A 27587-nucleotide genomic window follows, 5' to 3' on the forward strand; every position below is an offset into this window, starting at 1 on the left:
GTAACAGACATTTACCTGCGTTGGCGGCGTGTAGAGGCAGCTGCTTATCTGGGTTAGCAAAACGAAACGGGAACATCATTTCCCATTCTAAATGGGTTGCTTCACTAGATTAGAATACCAGCTAAAAAGATACAGTTAAAAATCGCTTATCATTGAATTAAAAAATATATTCCGCCTAATGATGAAATCGTCGTGAACACGCAGAAGACACATCTTTAGGATATCAAGCCAAATGCAAAAGAGAATTTAAAACAAATACGGGGTAAATGAAACAGCTTGTTTAGGCCTGCAATGATATTTGCACTCCCTCTCCCCGAGACGAGACTGCATTCAAAGCATTTCTCCCACACACATCATACACACAGCATCCACATAATACACACACGCTGCATCCATGAAGTCAGCGTTACAGACCCACACACACACACACACACACACACACACACACACACACACACACACACATATATATACACACACACTGTCTTCTGCCGCAAGCCGCCGGCCGCTGATCAATGAAAAATTCACGTTGCTCCATCCTCGCTCCTTGTACGCCATCCATCCGCCGTGTTATGTACATCGCAGTTTAGTGTAGTGAGGATGTACGCCAAAAAATCTCAGGTCTACTCCTGCAGCGTTCAAGTGAAAGCCACCCAATCGGCTCCGGCAATGTCGCAGAAATGAATGTAAGGACGAATTGCTCGGCAGGCCTTGCCTAAATCCCACCAGGCATCCTGTACCATCAGTGCAGACGTGATGAATATGTCTAGAAAGGACAAGGATTCTGACCTTATCTGAATCAAGGAAACACGAGAAAAGGAGGAGAGCATTTCACCCTGCCTTTGAAGCCTTTCTGGTTGGTGAGCCTCTTGGAGACAGGTGTTTTGGCGTTGAGAGAAGGAGTGGTGATTGGCGGCCAACAAGGACGGCATGGAGAACAAAGGTACGACTGATTATTGCAAACGAAAGATATTTTAATCTGCCACCAAACTTCTCATTATGCTGATGAAACCTAGATAGCTCTTCCATCATCTTAACGTTATTCTTCCAGGCCACTTGGTAGTCAAGTTAGTATTCATTCCTACAACAGTGTAAAACTGGACCTCCTGATTGACCTCCTGATTGACCTTTTAATGCCCTTAAGCCGGGTCCATCTTTCACAGAATGATATAATTGCATGACTAAATGGGTAAAGATAAGATGAGTAAATATCCGAATATAGATTTTGATACATTGGGTGTTCTTCCGGTAGGCCTCATAGCCCTACTACAAACCAGTTTACTCATGCCCCATATTATTGTGTACTGCACATTAAGGGCTTTACTGTACTATGTAGACCCTAATACAAAATATCTTGTAGTGAATTACGCTTAATCAAACCAAACAAAATTAGCACCCCATCAGGTGCCAGTGCTACGACTTTTTTTTTTTTTTTTATATTTGGATATTCCCTTGGACAAACAAAACTGAGACTTCTCCGTGTTACATTTCCATCGGTAATTAGATCCCTTTCGTGTCTGTGGTGTAGACCTTGGTCTATTTACCGCTCGCATAGTTCATGCCCTTCTCAGCGATATGCAATTTATGAGATAATGATGTGATGAGAGAAACCGAGTAAATAAGCCAAATTTTCCCCTTTTCAAAGCAGAGTGAAACTGGGGCTCAATTATACATGCAAATACTTCATGCATCAGCGCCCTTCACTGAGGAGTGATGAGCAGGAGAAAATATGATATGATAGCAACCCTTGCTGGAATGGCAATTGTCATAGTAACGACAAGAATCCAGCTTCCTGATTGGCTATTGCTATTGGAAGTTGCCATTCCAGCAAGAGTTGCCATCCTATGGGACACAGAAGTGCGCAGTAACGGAATTTGATGTTAGGCTTACATTGCATGATGGTCACTGGACTCTATACACACACAGCGCGCTTAGGACTGCATAATTCAATATACAGCTTCTTTGAAGATCCTTGATATAGCTTAAAATAAAGTCACGTGTGATCATTATGCCAAAATCACTCATCGAGGTCACTCACCTAGCGGCCACGGTCAGGGATTTTTGTCACAAAGTCTGTTGAAAATCAGTGAGATATTGTGGAATGAAGATGTCTACAAACAGTATTACACAAATAAGGTAACTGCATGTCATACCCCGATATATCTCACCATATTCAACTTTTGCTGTGCGTTTATTGCTGCTGACAGGTGCAGGTTTGTTGGTTTGTGAGTGTCTGAAAAAGAAAAACCCCTTAAGTGCATACAAGACGGGAGCATTGATATCTTTTCGTCAACCGCCAGTTTTCCAGCAGTATATTGTTACTACCTTTGTCTTCTATGCCTTTTAGTTGGGATATTGTTATCCATATCTCTCCCTATATCTCTCTCAGTATACATTCACTCATTCTTTCATTCTGTCTAATATTCTCTCTCACAGATATTCCGCTATGTATTCTTGACAGCGGTCATCATGCTTCTATTTTTTTATTCTATCTTTTATGTTGTTCCACAAACACACACACACACACACACACCCCCCCACACACACATTTATCGCTATTTCCATAAAGTAAGAGCGCCATGAGCATCATCATTGATGGACTTTCAGCGCTTTATAAGAGACCACTATTATTATTATTATTATTATTATCATTCATTAATTTTGCTGAAGTATACACTGCATGTATTGACTTCAACTTCCCTTGAAGAATATAGGCCTAGCAGTGTTTTGATTTTAATCCACTGCACATGAACGAAAGCGAAAGAAACAGCATCAAGAATGAAATTAATTATAGGCATATAGAAATACATTGTGTAAGAGCCGACTAAATAGCAGGCATGAAGAATCAGTTTAGGTGCTGAAAGGTGAAATCAAGTGGGTCGCTGATGAGAGGACCGATGTCACTTCAAATGATAAAAGCTACAAGCACATTGCTATATGACTGATTTAGGTATGAGTATATCACACGTATATGCCTACATCATACAATCTGACAATATTAACCTCTGCCGGTCTTCTTCATTCAATTGTCCATTTCGTAGACACATTAGTGTAGATAATGATATATAAGGTAAAGATAGATGCATGTATATAATGTCGTGACACATATTATTTTGAATCACGTACACATTCAGAAAAGTCTGAATACACCCCTGGAGTCTTTGTATTGTGGTAGACACACACACATGACATAATAGGCTTTCAACATGAGTGTTCATTCATTGCAGATCAGCTCCGCAGATCCCCCTTTGTGAAATATGAGAGGTAGCCATGATAAAGATGATGAACAACTGGTCCTCGAGGAAGCAGAAAAAACTGGCCATCCACTCGGTATTGGCTGGTGTACCAGAAAATTCCCAACATACGGCTGTTACAGAGACCTATTGAGCTATCATATTCATACGCGTCTTCGATCATTGAGAGAAAGCCGATCCACGACTAGCCTTTTGTCAAGGCCCTCTCGCTGTATGGTGAAGAGAGCCCAGCTGAGTGGGGTTGCGCCTCGCGCTGGCGCGCTCAGCTGGGCTCGCTTCGCTCGCCCATTACAGCGAGAGGGCCTTGACAAAAGGCTAATCCACGACAAGCACCGGAGGGATTTATCTTTGCTATTATGTGTCGACCTTACCTTGACGTTCATAGAGACCGCCATTCTTATTCAAACCCACTGTTCTGCAGATGAGTGAATGACTCACTGGCTGAACGAATCATCTTGTTGGCCTTGAATTCTCTGTACTCGTACCATATAACCGGGTTTGAACTTCGCTGTATGCGTATGACTGTCATTAATACATTGAACAATGACTAGAAATAAATACCGGAAGGAGAGAATAGACTACTTTTAGTACAGAAACCACTAAAATGTTCACTGTCCGTATTACACCGTGAAATATTATGAACAATGGAAGTTTGCAATTTCGAGTTGCGATTCATATGACAATCTTAACTCGAGGTCACCTTAATTGTTCAGCGAGAATTGTTGGCTGCTCATCTCAGCGGAGTTAAGGTTTGCAACAGACTGAATTAAAGAACAAGTTCACCTTCAATATTCAATATTAGTAGAACACATCATTGAAAGTTTGAGGAAAATCGGACAATCCGTTCAAAAGTTATGAATTTTTAAAGTTTTTGTGCAGTCATGGCTGGATGAGAAGACTACTGCAGTGTATGATGTCACATGCGTACAACAATATAAGGAAAATATAAAGAGAATTTCACAAAATTTCATTTTTTGAAAAACGTACACATTCCCTTGACTCGTGACTGACATGTTATGGGTAATATTATTCCCATTGCCTTTAGAAAGAGGCAAGTCAAGTGCTCTTTTATTATGCGAAAAAAGTGAAAATATGTTGAATTTTCTTTACATTTTCTTTATACTGTTGTACTCATATGACATCACGAGCCTTAGTAGTCTCCTCATCCAGCGATTCCAACACAAAAATTTTAAAAATTCATAACTTTTGCATCGATTGTCCAATTTTCCTCAAACTTTCACTGATGTGTTCTACTAATATTGCTGCATTCTCTCAATCCTTGTTTATGAAGGTGAACTTGTCCTTTAAGGTGAACACTCATTTGTCCTGAATGCCGATTAAAAATAGCCTTATTCTGTTATTTCACTTTCGCGGCAAAAAACAACAAAAACAACACTCAAGTAGAGTATATTCTACAATGATATGCGAATAAGACGAAAGTAAAAATGTGTGTGGATACTATAAATACCAGATGGGATGTTACTCACGTAAAACTCGATGAACACGTTTTGGAGAACTGTTAATTTTCCTATAGCGATTACTATGACAGATACAACCCCCCCCCCACCCCCTCCACACACTCACACAACTTAGTAAGTACCACTGACCGTTATTGTCTTTGTAAACCAAGGAGGCATAATCACACCTCAGTTTTGGGAAAATTTGTCGCACCTCCCTTGTTCAGGTGTGGACTGTCCATTTCCTTTCTTCGCCGCACCCTATTTTCATGACCCCCTCCCATACACACACATAGTGTACAACATTCTCCCTCTCTCCCATTCTTTTGTGCTCCTTCCTTCCCAATTCTTCCCTCTCTTCATTCTCCCCCCCCCCCCCCTCAGCTTTCGATCGCTCTCCCCCTCTTATCCACAACCACCGCCCCTTCCCCTCCTGGTGAACCACCCCCCCCCCCCAATATCCACAAGGCTCTCCCCCTCACCCTTTCCTCATCTCATTCTCCCCTACCCCCTTCTCCTATTTCCCCATTTCCCCTCTCCCCTCTCTTTCCCCTCCCCCTTCCTGGCGAGGACACAATAGTCATGCGCAGAGCACTTTGAGTGTACGAAGGATAATGTTACGCTCACATCGTATACATACCGGCGTTGCGGTCACCAGGGTTGACTCATATCCCGACACCAGACGACTTCAAAGATAGGAAAAGGCCGTGCACTTGTACTGCTGCCACAGAGCCAGACAGAACCACACACAATGACTTGTGCTCGGGACTCGAGACAGACGCATCGCTGAACTTGAAACACGCGTCTTTGGATTTATAAATCTGAGAGGATTTCGGTCAGGCGAGCTGTCACAATACGCTCACAATGGAGTCGAATTCAGTAGAAAAAGGTAGGAGTTTCACATCGACCAATAATTTTTCGCGCACCGGCCGGTCCTCCCTCTATCAATATACGTGCTGTTTAATGTTTTTTTTTAGAATGAAGAGAATCTGTTGTTGTTGTTTTCAGAGTGCATGACCCTGTCTTTATACTATTGTGTAAATTTAGTGTGTAATATTCATTTAAGGGAATGGACATAATAGATTATGATACTATGCTTTGCATTTTCTCCAAAGGTATATTGGAGTGCTGCATGAGGTTGAATGCCGTACAAAAGCTAAGTGGCTCCAAAGTTTTTCATCATGGTATGCCGGGCCTATGCAGGGATGTTTTAGCATATTATGCTATTCAGCATAATATACTGTAATTATACTTGCTGAGATTCATGGAAGAACTGTGTATCAAAAAGTGAAATAATACATTTGAGTCATCTTGAAATTATTAATATTCGTATATGCTGCACCTGTATAGTGCTTATCATGAACTAACATGATTTCACTTGAGTCAAATAAAAAAAAAAGTCGAAGTCAAATTCTATGATGCGACGACAAAACATGAAGGGAAACATAATGGCTATTACAACAGTTGTGGCAGTTATAAGTTTGTGTGTTTGCCTATTTCATTTTTGTTGATTTTGATATATAATATAATATATATATATATATATATATATATATATATATATATATATATATATATATATAACACAGTAGCAGTCTTTAAATCACGACTCAAAACACATCTTTTCTTTTAACTGTTCGTTATTATCAAGCACATCAGAAGCTTTTGCAGCGCAGAAGAATATATGTCTATAGGTTTTGCGCTTTATAAATTGATATTATTATTATTATTATTATTATTATTATTATTATTATTATTATTATATGAGAATGCGTCAGTGGTAGATAGAGTCACGCTTTATTTTATCACCACTGATCACTATAACATATAGTAAGGTATTATAGAGTACATACAAAAGTCGCTTCTGTTATTTCATGGATCCCATTTGCTTTAATATGAATATTTGCGTTTTCACTCGATAAGTCTATGAGTGATACCAAAGTAAGTACGTGAGCTGAACATATGTTCCTTTCACCGAATACCCCTATAGCGATTGTTTATACTCCCTATACGTTGTTATTAGTGCTCACATACCTCACTTCCGCCACTTACAACAATATACGACACACCATATTTACACTCCTTTGCTATATACCCACCCCTTCGTGAATAGATCGGTGTCACCTTTTATTTTCCTGCACATAAGCTTCAGTTGTCTAATGATTGGACATCCTGGCATTTTATCCTCTCATGATGGATTCCTGACCGGAACTTCACATAAAACAGAATACTCAGTACCCTGGTTCCAATCTCTCTGAATCACGTGATCACACCAAGCCGCCTTTGAGTCGAAAAGCGATGGTGTCTTAATGCAATTAACACTTTCGGGACCAGTGCTAAACACGCCATTGTAATCTTATGCGGCGCACGTTGCCAAAGTCGAGACCTATTGCCTATTGCAGGTCTTCTGTTCACTGAACTCACACCGATGCTGTAACCACAGTGATTAAATATACTGAGCTCATTTCGACTCTGTACACCACACCTATGGATACAGAGACAATGATGAGAATATGAAATGAATTCATGCCATATTTGGCGCTTCACTGATGGGAATACCGTTCACTATACATCGCCGTCACGAAATACCACCTCGTGGCATTTGTTTTTACTTCGGCGCTCCGAAGCTCCTTGTCGCATGCTCCACGCGCCCAGCCGAGTTTTCCCCCCATCAATATTCAGACGAGACTTCGCTAAAATGTTTACCCTGGTGCAAGATTGCCGCGCCCTGAGGAATGAAGCTCTTTAAATGTCACGTTCTACATGCATTGAAATATTACTCCTCGCACAAACATCTACCAGGGAGCTCCATTTCGAATTCTAGGACATCTCATTTTGATTGCAAATTGATCGTGACCCATTCGCCACCAAACTGTGACAGTTTTCGATCATGAATTGATAATAGCAAAATAGCCCTGCCATCATCTGATGCGATACCGCAGGCAAACTTAAAAAAATCTTGTGCGTTCGATTTCAAAACAGCATTCGGTTTAGATGATTCTGATGAGTATAGTTAGATTGGACCCAAATCAACCATGCCAAACTACAGAGACATTCAAACTGAATCAAATGATATTATGTGTAATATAATTCTTCACGAGTAGAGCGAGCTCCAATTTCACAATCCAACAAGTGTCAAGGAAATTGAAGGACAAGTACATCTTATCATACACGTGAATTGAGTGAATGCAGCAATATTAGCAGAACGCACCAGTGAAAGTTTGAAGAAAATCAGACAATCCATTCAAAAGTTATGAATTTTTCAGGTTTCTGCGCAGTCACTGCTGGATGAGAAGACTTCTATTATTATGATGCCTCATGTGTAGAACGACACGAGGAAAATGTACAGAGAATTTCACAACATTTCATTTTTTTTTTTTTTAAGTACACATTCCCTAGAGTGTTAGTGACGTGATACGATGTTAAGGGTATTATTATTATTCCCCCTTCCTTCTGAAAGAAGCAAATCAAGTGCTCTTTTAAGCGGAAAAGTGAAAATATGTTAAGTTTTCTTTATATTTTCTTTATATCGTTCTGCGCAACTCATGTGACATCACAACCTATATTTGTCTTTTCATCCAGCGATGGCGGCACTGAAAACAAAAATTGTGAACAGATTGTTTGATTTTCCTCAAAATTTCACTGATGTGACCTACTAATATTGCTGCATTCTCTCCATTTCGAAGGGGAGTTGTCCTTTAAAGGATTGTCACAAGTTGGATAATTAATCTTGATCATATAAAATGTGTTGCCGATAAGATAATCAATTATGAATACAGCAATCAAGCGGCCTTCGGAAACTCTGCAACCAAACCAAATACAAAATTAATGATGTGAACAACAAAGGGCTCTAATTCTCGAAACACTGACATTGTAGAGTATAAATTTATAATGATAAAAGGAACGGCAACGAAAAACAACAACAACAACAACAAAACAACGCCACAAAAGATGGTTTTTGGCACTTGATGTATTAATGCTTGAATGGGAGTGGTGAGGGAGCTCAATGTTTTGTAGAGTTGGAAGGGGGGGGGGATGGGTACTGGAAGGGAAAATAATGTGGCACAACTGTATTGCTAAAACTTAGTCATAAGCGTCAAAATAATGAAAGAAGGGAAACCCTGATTTATAGTTTCTGGAGTGTGTACATTATACAGAGACAGAATATAGGCGGAGCTATTTCACGTGGGATCTTGTGTATGATGGTATCATACCTCTACTAATTCATATTGTATAAATGTAACGGATCACCGTGCCTATACCGTCACGATTGTTGTAAAAAATTGATAGACCAAGCCTACTAGCATTAGTTTAGAGGCTGTCCCTATATTTTTGAACATGACCGTGGAACGGAAACATGAGTTGACTTTTAACTGATCGAAAACAGAGGCCAAGAGCTCATAATATTATCTCTTGTTGTTATTATATACAGTGTACTTGTTATTATAACCGATTTTCTTTTTAAGCTACTACTTTGAGTAGCATAATCTAGATGGGAATATTCAGGGACGATGAAATACTGCTTTTTCATCCACGTAAGAAAAACAGAGTACAACTACACAGTGTACGTTGATGGAAACAGGCCTGTGAAAGACATTGGCATTTATTGGCTTCTGTGAATGCCATAATCATGGGGGAAAGTCATCGCAAACCCTGCAGATAGTGTACGCGACGTAGGGTTATAATAAAGAGACTACAGTGTCACCCAACAAAGGTGATGGCAAAATGTGTTTCTGTGGCTGGCTGGTATCTCATGAATATTCCCTCACAGAGAGACAGGTGAATACAACGCTATACATCCATATATCCGACACAAGGGCGCGCGTAAAATCGCTCACACAAGACGATACGACCTCTTCTGCCGAGTCCTGAGGTCGATACCACTTAAAGCCATTAACAGCATGTTGTCATTTTCAGTCGATAATAGAATATTATTCATAGGTGTATTATGTTTGTCCAATATGGTGTGTGAGTGCATACACAGATCGAATCCTTTCAAAATGAACACTAATTAAAACAGAGGTCTGGACTAGATTGCACGTAGCATGTGAGATCCATCTCTCTCTAAAAAAAAGATCGAGTGAAAATATTCACTCTCGAAGGAGTGAATACAAAAAAAGAGTGAATTTAGAGTGAAATTGGAGTGAATTTTTAGCGAAAATGTTCATTTTCACTCGTTTTAGAGTGACCTCAGGGATCACTCCAAAATCTTCGAATGATCCTTGAGGTCACTCCAATATGAGTGAAAATGAACATTTTCACTCAAAATTCACTCCAGTTTCACTCAAAATTCACTCTTTTTTGTATTCACTCCTTCAAGAGTGATTATTTTCACTCGATTTTTATTTATTTATTTTTTTTTTTTAGAGAGACAGTCATAACTGCCATCTGAAGTGGTTTGATTCAACTAATCCTTGATTCAACCATGAACCTACTACACGGGACGTTCATCGCTCGTTAATTAATTCAGGCACCTGTTTCCGTCAAAGGCGTTACAATTACATTTTACACGGGCTTTCCTGCTTTGATCTCATCATTTCCGCCGTCAGCCAACCTGGATAAAAACAGTTAAGAGAAATCTAAAAACTACATGCGCAGAAGATCAAATCAAGAGAAATGCATGAACAGTTAAATGTAATTTACAATGCGAAATCATCGCTCAAACAATTTTATTTGCGAAATACACGTACTTTCCAAGAGAAAGCAAATGTTTTGGCAGATCGATTGCACTTTGTTATAATCAAGTTGGTTTTTTCCCCCATTTTTCGCACATCGTTTCAGAGAAAACATAGACAGTAATTTTGGATGATAGTTTATGTATGTCTCACCATCAAAGGAAATCCAGTCCAAGTTAGTCTGATAAGAAAGAGTAAAATATTACGAGTTCAACGGTAAAACTTTGATCGAAATCGGGTGAAAAATAAGGAAGTTGTGACATTTTGAAGTTTCGCTATTTTTTTCCAGGAAACAGTGCTTGAACGGTCAATATAAATATGCAAATGGCAAAGTAAGCATGGGTCATACCCTCACAACTTGCCATATACTGTAGTTTGTACATAAAATTTTGGAATTTCCAATTTTCATTCAAACGCAATTACATGTATGCCCGAGGCTCAAATCCTGATGATATAACTGGTCACTATTCTGAAGTTATTCACCTATTCAAAATTAACGTCATGTTTTAGACTTCAATGACAGAATTGAATTTTCATCATTTTTGGTACACGGTTAATGGAAAATTGCGAGGTTATGACATGGTCAGCTCACTCATTTGCAAATTCATATCCAATGTACAAGAACTGTTTTGCAAAAATAAGCAAAACTTCAAAATTTCATAACTTCCTTATTTTTCATCCGATTTAAGTCAAATATTTACCATTGACTTTGTAAGATTTTACTCTTTTTTTATCAGACTAACTTATTTTTGGACTGGATTTCCCCGTTAGATGCGTGTCCACAAGTGTCCACTTCAGTAGAGTAGGCCTAATTACCAATTTTGTGACACAAAATTTGCCATGCTTTGAGGTTTGCTGCCCACCCCCCCCCCCCCCCCCCCGTCATTGGTGTTTATTCAAAGGTATAGTTGGGTCTGAAAGGCACCTCAGCCAAATAAGACTGAAATGAGGGAAACGGTTCTTTTGTCATTGACGATGCACGATTACACAATCGCCATTGTCCAAACATCTGAATGTTGATACTCGTTATAAGATGCACATTATGAGGTAGCGGCGCGCGGCGGTGATAATGCAATGGTGATGAAGTCCATGTTGTGTAGTAGGTCCATGATTCAACTTATAAAGCTCGTGATTCTTCGGCGAATAAGACCGATAATGTGACATATTTTGCAAAATATTCGTGATTTTTAGGTTTAATGTGATTTATTTTGAATAATATTATCTCCTTTGACGCTACATTCTACATCGACACACTCTTTCTCTTTCCAGCCGAATATGAAATGATGAAGCGTGTACTGGTAGTCGTGTGACATTTTACGTATTACAGGAATAATGAGAAATCACTCGTTTTACGGGAATATGGAGTCAGCAGCACATTTTCTGGATCTGTATCCGTGTAGTCGGGGGAAATAACTCCACCAGGAAAAAAACAGCTGGGATTCTACATGATGCGAGCTATAACGCAATATCAGTCATGTTCATCATACCTTAATTCCATTATTGGTATCCTGAGTATACTCAAATCAAATCACCGGCCTGTCAGACAGGAAAAGGAAAGAAAAAATATCTCTAGGTCTATATATAAATACTATACATTATTATTAAGATCTGAAATGATATCAACTCAATTTACCATCCATGCACAGGGCATTTAGGGGCTGTGTTCTCTCTTACGTATTACGAAATATTGTTAACGTGAAAGTTAGCCTGTTTTCATGTGTTTGCCATTATATTGGCTGGAGGATGGAGAGAAAAAAAAAATGATTATAAGCTCAGGCGGAATTCGAGAGTACATGGAAACATCTGTTAAAATGAGTCATTAATAGGAAGTGAGGCAGAAGCAAAGGTATTCATTACATATAAACCAGAAAAAATAGAATTTGGCACAACATCCAATATCGCTATTGCACATTGTATAGACCGTGAGAACAAAACAAAAACCTCCAATTAACGTAGTTGACATCGCGAGTTCTTTATCAATATTACGCAGTGGCATGTTATAAAAACATGAAAGAGCTCTTTGCTCTAATTGCTTTTCACTGTATGTGCTAATGCTTATTGACTGATCAGTTTTGCTGATGATTAATTAGAATATAGTGTAACATTTATTATGTTGATGATTGTGCAAATGATAATTCTCCCATTGAACCAAAGCACCAATGATGATTTATCACATGATGATATTAGGTGATATTATTGATTTATATAGGCCTATCATAATGTTTATCATGTACATGCAGTGCAATTGGAAATCGGTAGGTTACTGTTAGAGTGCAAATAGGATTTACAGTATTATCACTTCTTGTTCATAAATTATGATCTTAATTGTGACCGATGGTGCTTATTGCGAAAGCATGAACAAATCAAAAATTTCTGTAACTCCCTTGTTTTTCCAAGATTTTCATGAAATATATATATATATATATATATATATATATATATATATATATATATATTTTTTTTTTTTTTTTGTGCGATTTTTACCTCATTCCCCGTCGAGTCAACCTAGGATAGGAGTGAAGTTTGTCATCATTGAGAAAGGAGTGTGCGTTCAGACCGACACACATCATGACCGTATGGCAAGTGAGAACGCACACGTATACAATCACAATGAGATCGTGTATCTGCACGTGAATTATGATTGCACTCACACCATCCTTCATTTTGAAGGAAACCAAAACCCAAAGAGCAATATGGATTGAATGAAAGCAGCAACATTAGTATAGAGCACATCAGTAAAAGTTTAAGGAAAATCGGACAATCGATGCAAAAGTTATAAATTTTTACAGTTTTGGTGCTGTAACGACTGGATAAGGAGACTACTAGAGTTCATGACGTCATGTGTGGACAACAATATAAAGAAAATATAAAGAGAATTCCACAAAAATTAATTTTTCATGAAAATTACACATTCCATCAACTTGATACTGACCCATGTTAAGGGTATTATTCCCCATGCTTTCTAAAAGCGGTTAGTCAAGTGCTCTTTCATTACGCTAGAAAAGTGATCGCATGCTGAATTTTCTTTATATTTTCTTTGTGTTGCTGTCCACACACGATGTTATAAACTCAAGTAGTCTCTCCTTATCCAGTGGTTCCAACACCAAAACTTTTATTCTTCATAACTTTTGCATCGATTGTCCGATTTTCCTCAAACTTTCACTGATGTGTTCTACTCATGTTGCTGCTTTCACTCAATCCACATTTCTCTGTGGGTTTTGGTTTCCCTTTAATATCCAGGGTCCCGTTGCATAAAACTTTTTTAGCAACCTTAAAAAATTCAGGTTGGGATTTGCCCAACCTAAATTTTTTAAGGTTGCTAACTTAAGAATGTAAAATCCGTTGCATAAAAACTCTGGTTGGGAGCTTCCAACCGGAATTTTGTGATTTCAACCGGAAAAAAATCTGGTTGGAGTTTTATGCAACGGGCCCCAGATCTGTGTGAAAGCTTCAACGCAACCATTTCGACAGCGGAAAGTGCACTTTCGCTGCCCTCAGTGTTTTGTCACCCAAAGAAACCTCACGTCTCGATTACTTCGCTTGGTAAAGAAAATGCCTGCTCCGACAGAATGACAAATGCTTGCATGTAACTTAATGTCGAAATGTAGAAGATAAATGGTGTATAGGTGATCTTGTTTGATTTTTTAAAGGCTCATACTTACGGGTCTGTCTCTGCCATTATATGCAGGATTTGTGACTGGATTCCGTGTGCTTTGTCTTGTCTTAACTGTAATCTAGAAAGCATAAGTTTTTGAACCACTTGCGTAAGTATAGTTCTCCACAGTATATAGGCCTATACAAGCAATGCCTTTTATTGGAACCCTCATTTTATGTTGTTAAAACATACAGTACATAATGTATCAAATTTGGTTTGAAACTATTATGTATACATGCCCTCTATGAGGCTAATTTTTATCTTGCAGTCAACCAATGTGTATATTCAAGATCCTTTCTCATACTTTTCTTATGTTGTATGAAAAAAAAATAGGGTGAACTGAATTAAATTGAATGGCTTGGTAGGACCAGAGGTGTGAAAAACTTTCACTTCTAAGATGAGAAGAGCAGGATTGTCACAGTCTTGGTTCCATAGCACGAAAAGGGCAGTTTATAGATATGCTATTATAACAGATGAAATGTATCCCAAAGAAGTGAAAAGCATCTTAGCATACAATCCAGATAATTTGTCAAAGTATGAACTTGTACACGTGATTATATGACCTAATATAAAATTATGAAGCAGATCCTGATCAACTTCAAGATTGGTAGCGAGCGCAAACGTGACCAGGCATTTATTTTGTCTATCGCGTAATTTCGCGCTTATTATGACCGGTCATTAGCACTTTCGCGTCGGGATGGTGACGGGATGAGATTTTGTCGTATTATTTACTCGCAAAAATGGCTGCCGTGGTATTTAAAACGCCAACATTTGCCATTCTTTCGAAGGATTTTCTTTATCAAGGATTTTCTTTATCATCTCATAAAACAAACGATACACATTTTGTTCGGGCATAAGGACAATCCCCGTATTGTTACCTACACTCGGTATCTTCGAAACAGTCCACACACCCTCGGCTTCATCGCTTTGGGCGTGTTATACAGACCGTTCCAAAGGTGTACCTTGTGTGGGTTATTCATATTAATGCCCTCACTGATGTGCATAATTTTGTATACTAGTAGACCTACTACTGAACTAAATGCATCAACATAATAAAAAAAGACCACTGTAATTTAATTCGAGGAAAGAATCGACGAGCAGAAAACGTGGACGTCTAGAATAGAGAGTGACTCTGAATTCCTGGTTGTGGTGTAGGGTATAGTATATTGCACTATTTGTGCTTCTACTTCCTGCATAAGGCTCTATCAATTACAAGAGAGGCTATACGATGACAAAGCTTACTGTCACGAACTATATGCCTACTTCGTGTTGTATCGATGTAACCCTAGACACTGTCGCTGTGACTCTGCGTGGCCATGTGCTGTTCATATTAAAGGGATACATTCGCTCTTTTTCTCGAATGTGCTCCTAAAATCGCCGTGCTGATTTTCCTTGCGAAATGATTCATGGAAGAGAGAGGCAAATGCCTCTGTAGCGGCATAGATGTATAACGTTAAAAAGGCAAATACCTTTGTCGATGAATGCAATCAATTTCGTAATTTCCGTAGTTTAATCTTATTACAGTACCAGTGCATCAGATGTGAATTACCACCTAATCATAACCTGCACTGCGAGGCAATTTGATACTGTTCTTTATGGGCTGGGAAACCCCCCCCCCCCCATACAAATTGAGTAAAATCCCTATGTCAGCGCGTAAATAGGTGTGATCGAACCTTGATTTAACATTTAGCGATCAAATTATTTGCTGCAAACGCATTTTCGATCTGTAATGATTGTGTTTCTCTGAATGTGGCAACAATAGCTTAACAGAGTTCGGACTCGAGATTCATTTTCTCGATGGGAAGCACTCGCTATGTTTACTCAGGCGCCATTTTGTCCGGGTGTTGTCAGTGGTATAAAGCCAGTTGGTCCTCTTGCAGTTTGTCACTTAAAATACATAACTCATACCTAGTATAAGCCCTACCACGATTATCATTATAGACCCATTATGACTACTTTAAGTTGTTTTATTTAATCTTCAACAAACTGAGGATGCAATAAAATGTTTGGATATACAAATAATGACACGAAATCAGTATAACAATGCAAAGACACAGGGAATTGTTAACAGAGATACAAATAAATGCTATATCTTTCTGGTAAACTCCGAAACAAAGTTGTTGGAAATGGAGGGGACTGCTAAAGAGCAGAGCTTGTAGTCAAGTATGCAGTCCTCTCATTAAAAAAGAAATCAAATTGTTAATACTTTTTTGGTAATTATTGATACTGTTAATAATGTTCTTTATAACTTCCATTATGTTTTAATGATCCGTTGGTCCCCTGTATGGCTACAATTACCTTTTTTTTTTTCCTTATAGGTCGATTCATGTAGTCCGTTGTTAGGTTGTCCACTTCCTATGGCAGTACCAAAGTTGTTTATACCCAGGATGTTCACTTCTCATTTCGCGTACAAATCAGTTCGTCCGTGTATCAATTGTTCTCATATCAGCCTGGTCTATAACCGATTCATGTAGTCTATATATTGTTAGGTTGTCCACTTCCTATGGCAGTACCAAAGTTGTTTATACCCAGCATGTTCACTTCTCATTTCGCGTACATATCAGTTCGTCTGTGTATCAATTGTTCTCATATCAGGTTGGTCTATTACAACAAACCTGTCTACATCTGATTCGTCTAGATCTATCACCCCTCGGGTCCCCGTTGTGTATGTCATCTATAATATTCATCCAATCTAATGTCCATGTCCTCTAAATCTTCGTCTACCATTATACAACAAAACAAAAACAAAACAAACCCTCCGAGAACAAAGTCTGTATTCTTCAAAAAGCTTTTCGCAGGCACGCGTAACAATACCAGATTTACGAAGAGAATATTTGAACAGTAAATTCCCTTGATTTAATGTTATTCAATAACTACAATGTAAATGTTTGGCCAAAATCCTTGATTATACGCTAACTATACGGCATGTACTCTACATTTGGACAAATCTGTCACTATGAGTATCTGTAATGACCAAATTGACACTAAACTAATCAAACCAATTAAAACTTAAACCTTGTAATCACTTGGTAATATGGAAAGGAGCCAATGTGGCTATTATACCAACATACTGATATTTCAAGCAGAGGTGATTAGACGGGATGACGATAGACTTTATTAGTTGCAGCCCAAATGGATATCAAACACAATGAGTTCGACGAAAATGGATATCAACTGCATTGAGTTAGACGAAAATGGATATCAACCACAATGAGTTAGACAAAAATGGATATCAAACACATTGAGTTATATAGACGAAAATGGATATCAAACACGTGAGTTAGACGAACCGTTGGATAGACCAAATGAACATCTGGCAAAAATATCGATTGCACACCATGAACCACATGTCAAATATACGCAAGAAATTTCACACACTAACCAATGAACAGGCGATCAATTTGGCACACTGAGGATTAGAATAAAATTGGTTTAGACTATTTGATTTGTAGAAGTGGGAATGTGGTAAATGTTGCGTGCGTGCAGTGTGAGTGTGTGAGTGTAACTTGTTAAGTTTAGTTTGTTTGTTTTTTTTCCTGGGGAGCTGTCTTCTATCCCCCACAAGCATCTGCTTTTATGTACCCCCCGCACATAATCTTAATCATCCATTACGAATGTAACGTACTCTACAGTGATTTGAATTCATTTTGCGTCATGTAATATCATTATGATAGTCTTTATTATATACTAAATTAATAGATTATGTGTTACTCTTCATTGTCATGGATGTATTATGTTACAAATACAACACTGTATAATTTGTGTGGAAACTTAATAAATGAAATGAAATGAAATGTTACGTGTTAAACAGATGAACATAGGAAGAGATGGGTTTTGACAGTATGGTACGAGACTATCTGGATCATGACGGGGTGGCTGTAGATAAATTGGCCGAGTCCTACCCAGTGGAGTGTCAGCGAGATGTGATCGAGTTTCACGAATCGATCTGTGACGCGCAGTCAAATAGCTCGATGTTAGTATTATGTATGACTGTGGCGCTGTTAGCAATGCGTGCATTACAATGACAGATCGAAACACAAGCAGCGAATGGGTATACAACGTACATTATGTGAAACTGAATTAGTTAGTAAGGCTTTGATGGTATGAAACACATTATGGGAAAATGAGCGTAATGTTGCGCATGGATGTTACATGTATAGAGGATGGAGGATTCAGTTTCCTGATGGTTAGTCTTTGAAATGTTAATCAGATAGCATATATGTGAATCAAGAGTGAAATATGTTATTAAAGCAAAAAAAAAAAAAGTGGCATGTGTTGAAATGTTGGTGTAATCAAAATCCTCATCCGTAATGTTTATCTCTTCTAACAAGACATTTTATATCATTGACGTTCAAATTACCCTCTTGGTTTCAATATCATGTACAACTCGTATACTCTATTCAGCACACAAGTAAGTAAGTACGTGACTTGAAAGGCAGAATCGTCTTTTTTGTACACGGTTAGAGCATGGTAAAACATTTCTAAATAAGTACATTTGTATAGGTACTTTGCAAGTGGCATTCAAGTCACATGACCAACTGCTTGAGGTAGGTGACCATGGAACGCCAAGTTGGTGAATTATTCGTTCACTGGATTTAAGGGTCGTTAAGTTGACGACGCATATGCATTCGATTTCTATGCAGTTTCAAATGATCTGTTTCATTTACAATACGGCTTTCATTCCAAGCGGCCTTCTCCTGAGGGAAAAATCCATGAATATATTAACTATGTGGGGTAAGGAATTCACATGATTGTCATTATTATTCCCAACTAGGAATGGATAGACTAGGCATCTAATTTATAACATTATACGTTGAGCACAGGGAAGCTTTGTTTGAAGTGAGCCTTATATATATATATATATATATATATATATATATATATATATATGTATATATATATATATATATATATATATTATATGTCCATCTATCTTGTCTACGATCTATCTGTTTTTATATCTATCTGATTTAAGAAAACATACGCAGAAATAAATCAGCGACACAAACATGCAGACATTCACACAAGTATAATTTATACCTGTGTAAAAGTGTGAAACATTCATAGGTGCTTTGTTGTGAAAATTGCAACTCAAGCACGTCTTTCCAATGCATTTATTTCCTTTTGTATGATTACATTTATTTGGCATCTATTTATTGCAAACACACCTCACACATGCACACACTCTGGCACATTCTCTCATCAACGCAATGATAAATCGATTCCGTCTGATATACTTCACACCACAAATCAGTTTCACAGACTTGCAAATATGAGATCTTTGTACGACATGTTATATATATATATATATATATATATATATATATATATATATATATATATATATACTTAACGAATTACATAATATAGGATTAGAAGAGAATATCATCTGAGTATACGTTTTTGAAAATACTGCCAGAAAACATTGGCAAGCACAGACATTTCACTATACCATGAAACCCATTACCATTGATACCTTTCAAGAAGCATTTGTAAGCTTTTATTTAAGTTCTTAAAGCTTCGTGCTTGTTTTAATGAATGATCAAAAGAATTCTGTTCTTTGGAAGATGATAATCATTTTCATGATTATTTTGGAAGATGTCCATATACACACATATAGATATAGTCCTTTCTTATTGAGGCTTGCACTGTTGGTTGTAAAACCAACTAGAACAAAGAGAGGGTATCTATTTGATGTGTATGTTTAATTTCATAATGAAAGATGAAAGATTGGCAAAACTGCGATGGCCTTGTAAACCTGGATAGGAAACGAGCATTTTTTCCCTGCAGATGGTTAAAGACTTTAGCGTAAACTTGGCTTCCAGACGTGTACTGAAATGTCAAAGGCTATGCGAGGCTATGATTAAGAAAAAGGGTCGTGTTCTATCGCAAAATTCTTGCCATGTTTTCCATAATTTTCAGTCAATATTAAGTCATCAACAAAAGGAATGTCTTGTATGTGAACATGCAATAATATTCCATAATATGTTGATATTCTGTGTGCAACTGGTACTAGAATAGCATTTAAGAGTCTTATAAACATGGTATGATTAAGCAAAAGTAACACCTGTATGGCAGCTCCCATTCGCGAGATCTATTTATAGTTGAGCTTCAACACTTGCAACAGAAGAGCATGCATCAGAAAGATGTAAATGAGCATCTGTTTTTCCTTCGTAGCTTAGCAATATGATGATGGACGCTGAAATGCAGTGTAAGATTAACAAGACACTGCTATTTTAGCCCATATTCAATGTATTCATCATTGGCGAACTGAAAAAGACAATGACTTCACAGTTTGGGATCAACGTACATTGTACATAAATAAATATTATGTTCTTTTAGTACCATTAGAAGTTATGTTTAACTTATTATCAGGTACGAAGAAAATAATATGTCGTGAATGTGTGATGAAGATACCCTCTTAGTGGATAGACTTATGAAAATAATTGTACCTCCTGCAGTCTCTTTAATATTAGGGCTAATGTGCTTCAGTTTTCTAGCAGATTTAGAAATGCTTCTTCTACTTTGTCCGTATTGTCCAATTAAAACGCGCGCAAGTCAACAAAAAATGACATGCCATGAGAAAGATTAGATTTTTTTTTCATTTCCCCCAATGATTGCGTCTGTTTCTCACTTTTCGTTGAACTTCATGATACTCTGTAAGAAAGCATGATAATTGCATGTAACTGGTATTATGACAAATTAATGAAACTTTTGCGTCGAGTTTTTTTTTTTTAATGCAACTGACAAATTGTAATACATGTACATCGACGTAAGTAAGCACCGAATTAGTTGTATTATGACGCTATTATGATATGTTCATTTGCTTTTCTTGCTGCGGGGATGTGTCTGTGTCTAATCTACCCGTGGAAAAAAAAAGTTCTAACCTTGACAGGTTGTTTCATGAGTCAATCAAGGTTTTCGTGTTTATTTTCGTTTTACCAGTGCCAGTGAGGTTATTTAAATATTTGGATCACTGGATGAATCAATTAGCAGACATGTGGCATACGAGATAGAATTACTTTTGAAATGAATAAACGATTAAGCATAATGAGTGAAAGAAAACAAAATAGTCGGTACAATGATTGATGAATACAGAGACATGAGAATTATCATTGTCATATTGCCATTCTATGCTGTGTTCTGATATCTGATGATATTATGTCTGTCATTATTATGTTTTTGACTTGTGTTTTTCTCTGACTGCAGGCTGCAAGGCGTGCGGTGGTCTGCACTGTGGACCCGGGCTTATCATCGGCATCCTTGCTTGTGTCTACTTCATCATCATCCTTCCATCGGGTGAGTTGGCATGAAAGGCCAAATGGGCCAGGACCCGAAATCATGGACGAAATCAGTTTATATGCTGGTTTCAATGTCAAACTGTAAATCTATGCTTAAGACTTGATTTAGAAAAATAGGAAACAGAATATAGAACACATGCAATTCCATGTATCCCCTCTATTTTGGTGATACAGTAATCAACCGATTTCAATTTAATCATTTTTTTTTTCTGCTGAAGTTTTCTGTCACAAAATCTTACTTTAGATGGGATTGATTATGAAAAACAAACAAACAAATTTTTGTCTCAGCATGCCATGTGGTGCCTCTCAGTGACCTTCTGATGACGTAATTTCTGATCTGCATGCTGCATCGTAACCATGACTGGGCTGTTGATCACTGAAATGAGTCACACTCTCTAATAAATAGCTGTGGTGAGCCTAATTTCGATTAGTTCTCTTATTTGGCTCAGTATGGGAGGTGTTATACCGCGCCAAGAGTTTCAGCAAAATTTAAGGCGACTGTGTAGCGTATAACAGGTGCTTTCGAACACAATCCTGACCCCCTCCCTTTGCCACAGTTACGTGAAGTAATGCCAGACAAAAGAGTAGCAGAGCTAAATGAGAAGGATAATGGCTTCACATGTTTTCACGATACAGTGATAATGTCTGCATGTTATAGATGAAGTATAACTAGATGAGATGATACAAATGTACCTCTCTAGCCCACACACATGTCTTCATTGAGTTTGTATCTTTCTGACATTCAATATATAAAAAAAAAGAAATATCGTTTCTATCAGTTTTTGTTGTTTTGTAATAGTAAGAAGTTATATGCAAAAAGACTCTAATTCAAGAGAAAATGGAATGCAAAAGGAGGCGAGGGATACCATTAACATCTTGGAGTGAAAACATTAAAGGACTTGTAGTTGCTCGACTGCGTCCCATCCACTTCAGGCATCAGACAGGGAAGGCCGGCGTGACGTCACCCATGTCACAGCGGCACTATGTGACAAATATTATGTATTTGAAACTGATGATGATTATGTAATAAACCATTGATGACAAGTTTTATTGGGAAAAGGCTGCAATCACTATTATAATCATTGACCAAAATCTCATTTGTTTCTTTCTTTCTTTTTATGACATCATCACACTTAATACCGATTTTCATGAAATTTATACAATCCTATTTGTTTATTTTTCCTCTATCTTAGTACAGTAGATTTTAACATTATAGTTGAATGAGCGACCGGCAGATGGTTAGAACGGTGAAAATACAGGGGTAAGATCTCGAAATAGATTAAGAAATTCAAGCAGCTATATAGGGTGAACACTACAAGTCGATGGGGGGGGGGGTAGTTAACGGGGTAATGTGATAATTAAAAGAAAGTATCAGACAAATTAAATGGGTACTATTTACGATGACACCAGCAATACTACACTGTATGTGCAAGCAGTAGCAGTGGTGGACGTAGCTATATATGCTACGATATTCATCGGAGTCACGAGCTAGACACCCATGAGTCATACGGCCCAAGAGCTGGACATTGAAATTAGGTCCATATACCAATATCCAAGGGTCATACAGCTCGCGAGTTACTATATAGCCCACGAGCTAGATACCAAGCAAATAAGGCCTACGAGCTCGACACTACGTGAGCAAAGCCCATGATGTAATGTCGAGTTCGTTGGCCTTACTTGCTTAGTGTGGGCCCTCTTTGCCTAGTGTCTAGTTGGTAGACTGTACAGCTCGTGGCCCTATTTCACTTGATGTCGAGCTCTTGGGACTTGTTCACTTATAGTGTCAAGCTTATGAGCTGCTTGACTCACGAGCTGTGTGGCTCGTGGACTGTGTGACTCGTTGATGTCGAGCTCTTGATGAACACCCTATTTATCGGGACAAAACAAGAATCAGGGGGAGACAACTGAACCAAAAGCTGAGGGAAGCGAGGATGGGAGTAAAATGTGCATGTGACTGGGGCATGAGAAGATGGCTGTATGCTGCATGGAAGGAAGAGACTGGCTATGGGAAAGAGGGAGAGGGGAAAACATGCATCAGTAAGAAGATGAAAGTAGTTGGGTGGAGACAGGAGAAATTTTTTACATATAGAGGGGAGTAAAAAATGTACACTGCATACATGCCTACTGGTAATCCCACCTAGGAGGAATACAACCACCAGGGGGAAAAAAAACGAGTGGATGAAGACGAAGGAGAAGAAATTGAAAAAAAAAATGAAGAAGAGGAGGATGAGGAGGACGAAGAAAAAGAGTGAGAAGGAAAAGGAGGAGGAGGAGAAGACGAAGGAGCAGAAGAAGAACATGAAGAATGATTAGAACGAATTTTGAAAACAAACAAGTGAAAATGCCCTTTAAACTTCTGCTGTACCCTATAAGGTTGGGAAGACATTGTCTTGAAACCAGAAATTCGGGAGGACTGAAACATGTATGAATATCTTTCCTTCCTCGATTCGCGTCAAGCAGTGCGGAAAATATTGCAATTTTGAAACTGTGTGCGTGACATATACCGTGTGATTAGAAATTGCAAATGAACAATTGTAGATAGGGTATTTGGGCGAGCATAACAAATTGAGATTCGCAACATTTGCCGCCAAGCTCTTTCTTATCCAAAGGTGCTGCTCGTACTCTAATCAACATCGGAGTACAGCCGCACTCTAGTGCAGGAGAAATTACCCGCGATGCACACTATATGGATTCCTGTAATGTTTCCCATCGGCAGTTAGGTGAGAACCTTTCTGTCGTGATTTACGGAGATTTAGCAAAAAGCACGAGCGGACTGCCGTCTTTCTGTATAACATGTTTTTTAAATTGCCCCGAGCAATGGATGCCTCAACCGACAAAACTTGAGTCGTCTTTTAGTACGACACCTTTTACTACAAAATATAACAAGGGGCGAGTGTCTAAAGGGTGGCGGTGATCGGTGGTATCCGAGAAACTAATGAATTGAGAAGGATTTAATAAATGAGGTGTAGAGATCTTCTTTCTGGCAAATTTATAGAGGGTCGCGCTGCAAAGAAAACAAGAACACAAACACAACAACTTTGTAACCTGAAGGTCTGATGTCAGATGAAACTTGTATGTACACACAGCTTTTGACTTTCCAATCAAGGATCATGTTGACTCTTTTCAAATAGAATTTGCATCTGTTCCGTTATATAGAGTTTGATATCTTCTACATATCAATGAAATTTAGGATTCGTAACTATCAGAAGGGTATTTTTGCCTGGTCCTACCAAGTTGCTGAAGGTTAAAAAGCTCGATAGATTAAAAATCTTTGGAACACAATTATTAGGTATCACTCGATCCACTTGATACGTAATGTGCTCTCTTCAAGTGGATGCAGGTTTACTGACCGTATTTGTCCGAATTTAGAGTAACATAGTGAACTCCATCTGTAGAAACGTAAACACATTAATTCATTAATATTTTTATGCGTAATGCTTTAGAGGGATAGAAATCTTTAATAGATCTGCTTGGTGGCTCTCCAATTATAGAGCTGATTCGCTGTCATTAGCATGATTAGGGAACTGCGCGTTTGATGTATACATTCTCTCTCTCTCTCTCTCTCTCTCTTTCTGTATGTACCGTCTGTATGTCAAAAAAAAAAAATACAACGGGAGCTCCGCAATGATATCTTTAAAAATAGTGAATCAATCTAAATACAAATTCAGGGTATGAAACTATAACTCATTGCCCACATCTTACAGAAAACCCCATTCGATGTGCTTCAGTGGTCAGAGAGAAATGAGAAATTTTGTAGAGCATGCCAGCAATCTCTTCCCTCCAAGTTCTGTCTATTGTGTTCACACACAAGAGCATCAAAGTGCTAAACTTGGAAGAATCAGACTCATGACATGCTTTACAACAATCCACGTTTCTCTGTGACCGCTTCACCAAATTGAATGGGGTTTTCTGTAAAATAGAGCTATGATGTTATATTTTAAGACCTTGAAATAGCATTTAGACAGTTTAATCATATTGGATGTTATCAATGCAAAAATCTGATTGTAATTTTTTTTTTGAACATACTGTATAGTCCTCCGCCCATCATACCGGAGATGACGAAGAATAGAAAGTAGCAGTGTAAATGGGACGTGAGAAAAGAGCTCATGAAATAATCCGTTTCCACTCACCTGATTTCATATGATGTCCCGTTTAAATCAGCATCAAGACGGGAATATTGTTTTACTCATTGTGTGTTCATTTTTGTATGCAACGTTCGGCGTCTGTGATAGTCAAGTAAATCTGAAGCTTGCAATGTAATGTTTAGAGATTAGGGCCTGTATACATGTATCATAAAACAGTGATGGGACGAGAGAAGAGAGAGGGAGAGAGAGGGGGGGGGGGGCAGCCCTTGACTGACAAACGAGAAGAGTGCTTAAACGAATAAGATGTTGAAAGAGTTATTGTGTCTTAATTACTGAATCGAAATTGATCAGAAATATTGTCGGTGAAGTGATTTATTCCTTGGTCGTGTTGGTGAACTGTGATATGTTAAGGTTGGTGACCGCAACCCTTCTCCCTAGCGAGGTTCAGTCTCTTCATCAACCTTTTCTATAGGTCGTCCACCAGGGTTTGCCCATACAGTGCTCCAGCACTGAATATCTAACGGCGACTTGTTTATGGGTATCTTCCACCGCCAATGAATTATAACTCTATCTCCTCTAATTAGTAACTCTGGAGCAGTATATAAGGGTCACGATAAGTACTAAATTTGACCGAAATTCTTTCAGTTTGTCGACCTGCACATTTGAAGATTTTATTCCAACTTCGATCTCCTCCCATTTTTTGTTTGTTTGTCCATTGTATTCCTGAAAGCTCATACTGATCTACTTGAGGGTTTGCCAACTTGAACCACAAGTGTCACGTACACGAGATCATATTTCTTATGGGTTACCCCGTAACCCCGTCTGATTCGCCCCCACATGAGAGTTTGTAACACTTTTCACCAGATGTGTGCATGTGTAAGTGTGTGTTTATCAATGAAACAAATGAGATACCGGGTGTTTTTATTGTGAACTTTTCATGTCTACTTCTACGGTGAGAGAGAGAGAGAAAAAAAAACAAGAAGGAAATATTTCTATTAATTGCATCCAAATTATGCGAATATTCTGTTTATCAGTATATACAGTGCATACTAACAATGTAGATTATTGTTAGATAACTATATTATCTGACTTGAAATGAATAAATACCACTGGAAAAAAAAGTGTGTGTGCATGTGTGTGTGCATTTGTGTGTATGTATTTGCCTGAGCTTAGGGGAATGATTGTGTAGAATAGTTTGGTATATACTTTTCTTTGGTACTCAAGAGCCTCACAAACTTACCCACATATTGTACTGTTTGAAAATAGCTATAGTCCATGTTCTCTGCGATCTGGCAGTCTGCAGCATAGGTCAAATTGTCATGTCTGAAATTTTACTCGTCGCTGTCTCCAATGACGAATAATCGAGCTGTCATCTGGTTCGAGCTTTCCGAGATACAAACAGACAAAGGTCATGGATAACGACAGCCTAACCTAACTAAGTAAACGATATAGCATCGTTTGCAGTGATAGACAACCGTTTATATACTAAGTATATAAAAACGCAGAGAAGACAAACATGGGAAGATGCGGGTGTAATGTGCGCGTAAGAAAAGAAAAGGGATATTATAACACTGGAATTGACGGATGAAGGTTATGGGTCATCCACTGATATAAACATTTTCCCCAATTGTTTTGGCAGCTGATTTTCGGGCAGAATGATTTTTTTTTTTTTTTTTGCTGACGATTAGATTCTTGTTATTGATACATGTTTGGCTTGCGGAAGATGACATTATTGTCGGGATGGTGTAAATTCTGTCGATCATCAGAGCACATCTTCTGTCGTCCAATCTATGCATTTGTCTTCCAATGAAGTTTGCCATTATAGTAGTAACTCAACTTTATCATCAATACCTTCTTCTTTTATAACCACAGGTCTATTCCTTGCGATGGTGGGCGGTCCTAAAAGCGTCGTCCTCCTCCTCATTGGTCTCGGCTGTATCTTCATCCCCCTCCTCCTCTTCCTCCTGGTGTGTCTGCTCATGAGATGTCGGCGGAAGTACACACGAGCCACTCGTCATGTGCGAATGAGCGAGTCGACGGCTCCAGCTAACGTGTAGCAAGGGGTGGGCTGCCTCAACCCCTGAGGTGCACATATATTGACACGATCAGGGTGTGATACCCAGTTTGTTTCCTGTCTCTTTAAATACAACGCAAAGAGGT

The 27587-nt window shown here is 38.3% G+C and overlaps 1 protein-coding gene across 1 annotated transcript; it reads left to right on the top strand.

Annotated features, from left to right (window-relative positions):
- The first annotated feature begins 5479 nt into the window (after nt 1-5479).
- On the top strand, nt 5480-27484 carry LOC140240363 (uncharacterized). The gene is made up of 3 exons (XM_072320132.1): nt 5480-5600; nt 21251-21340; nt 27300-27484. The coding sequence occupies exons 1-3, from the start codon at nt 5576-5578 to the stop codon at nt 27482-27484; spliced, it is 300 nt and encodes a 99-aa protein (XP_072176233.1). The 5' UTR covers nt 5480-5575.
- The last annotated feature ends 103 nt before the right edge of the window (nt 27485-27587 follow it).

This window comes from Diadema setosum, chromosome 2, assembly GCF_964275005.1.
Source record: "Diadema setosum chromosome 2, eeDiaSeto1, whole genome shotgun sequence".
NCBI lineage: Eukaryota > Metazoa > Echinodermata > Echinoidea > Diadematoida > Diadematidae > Diadema > Diadema setosum.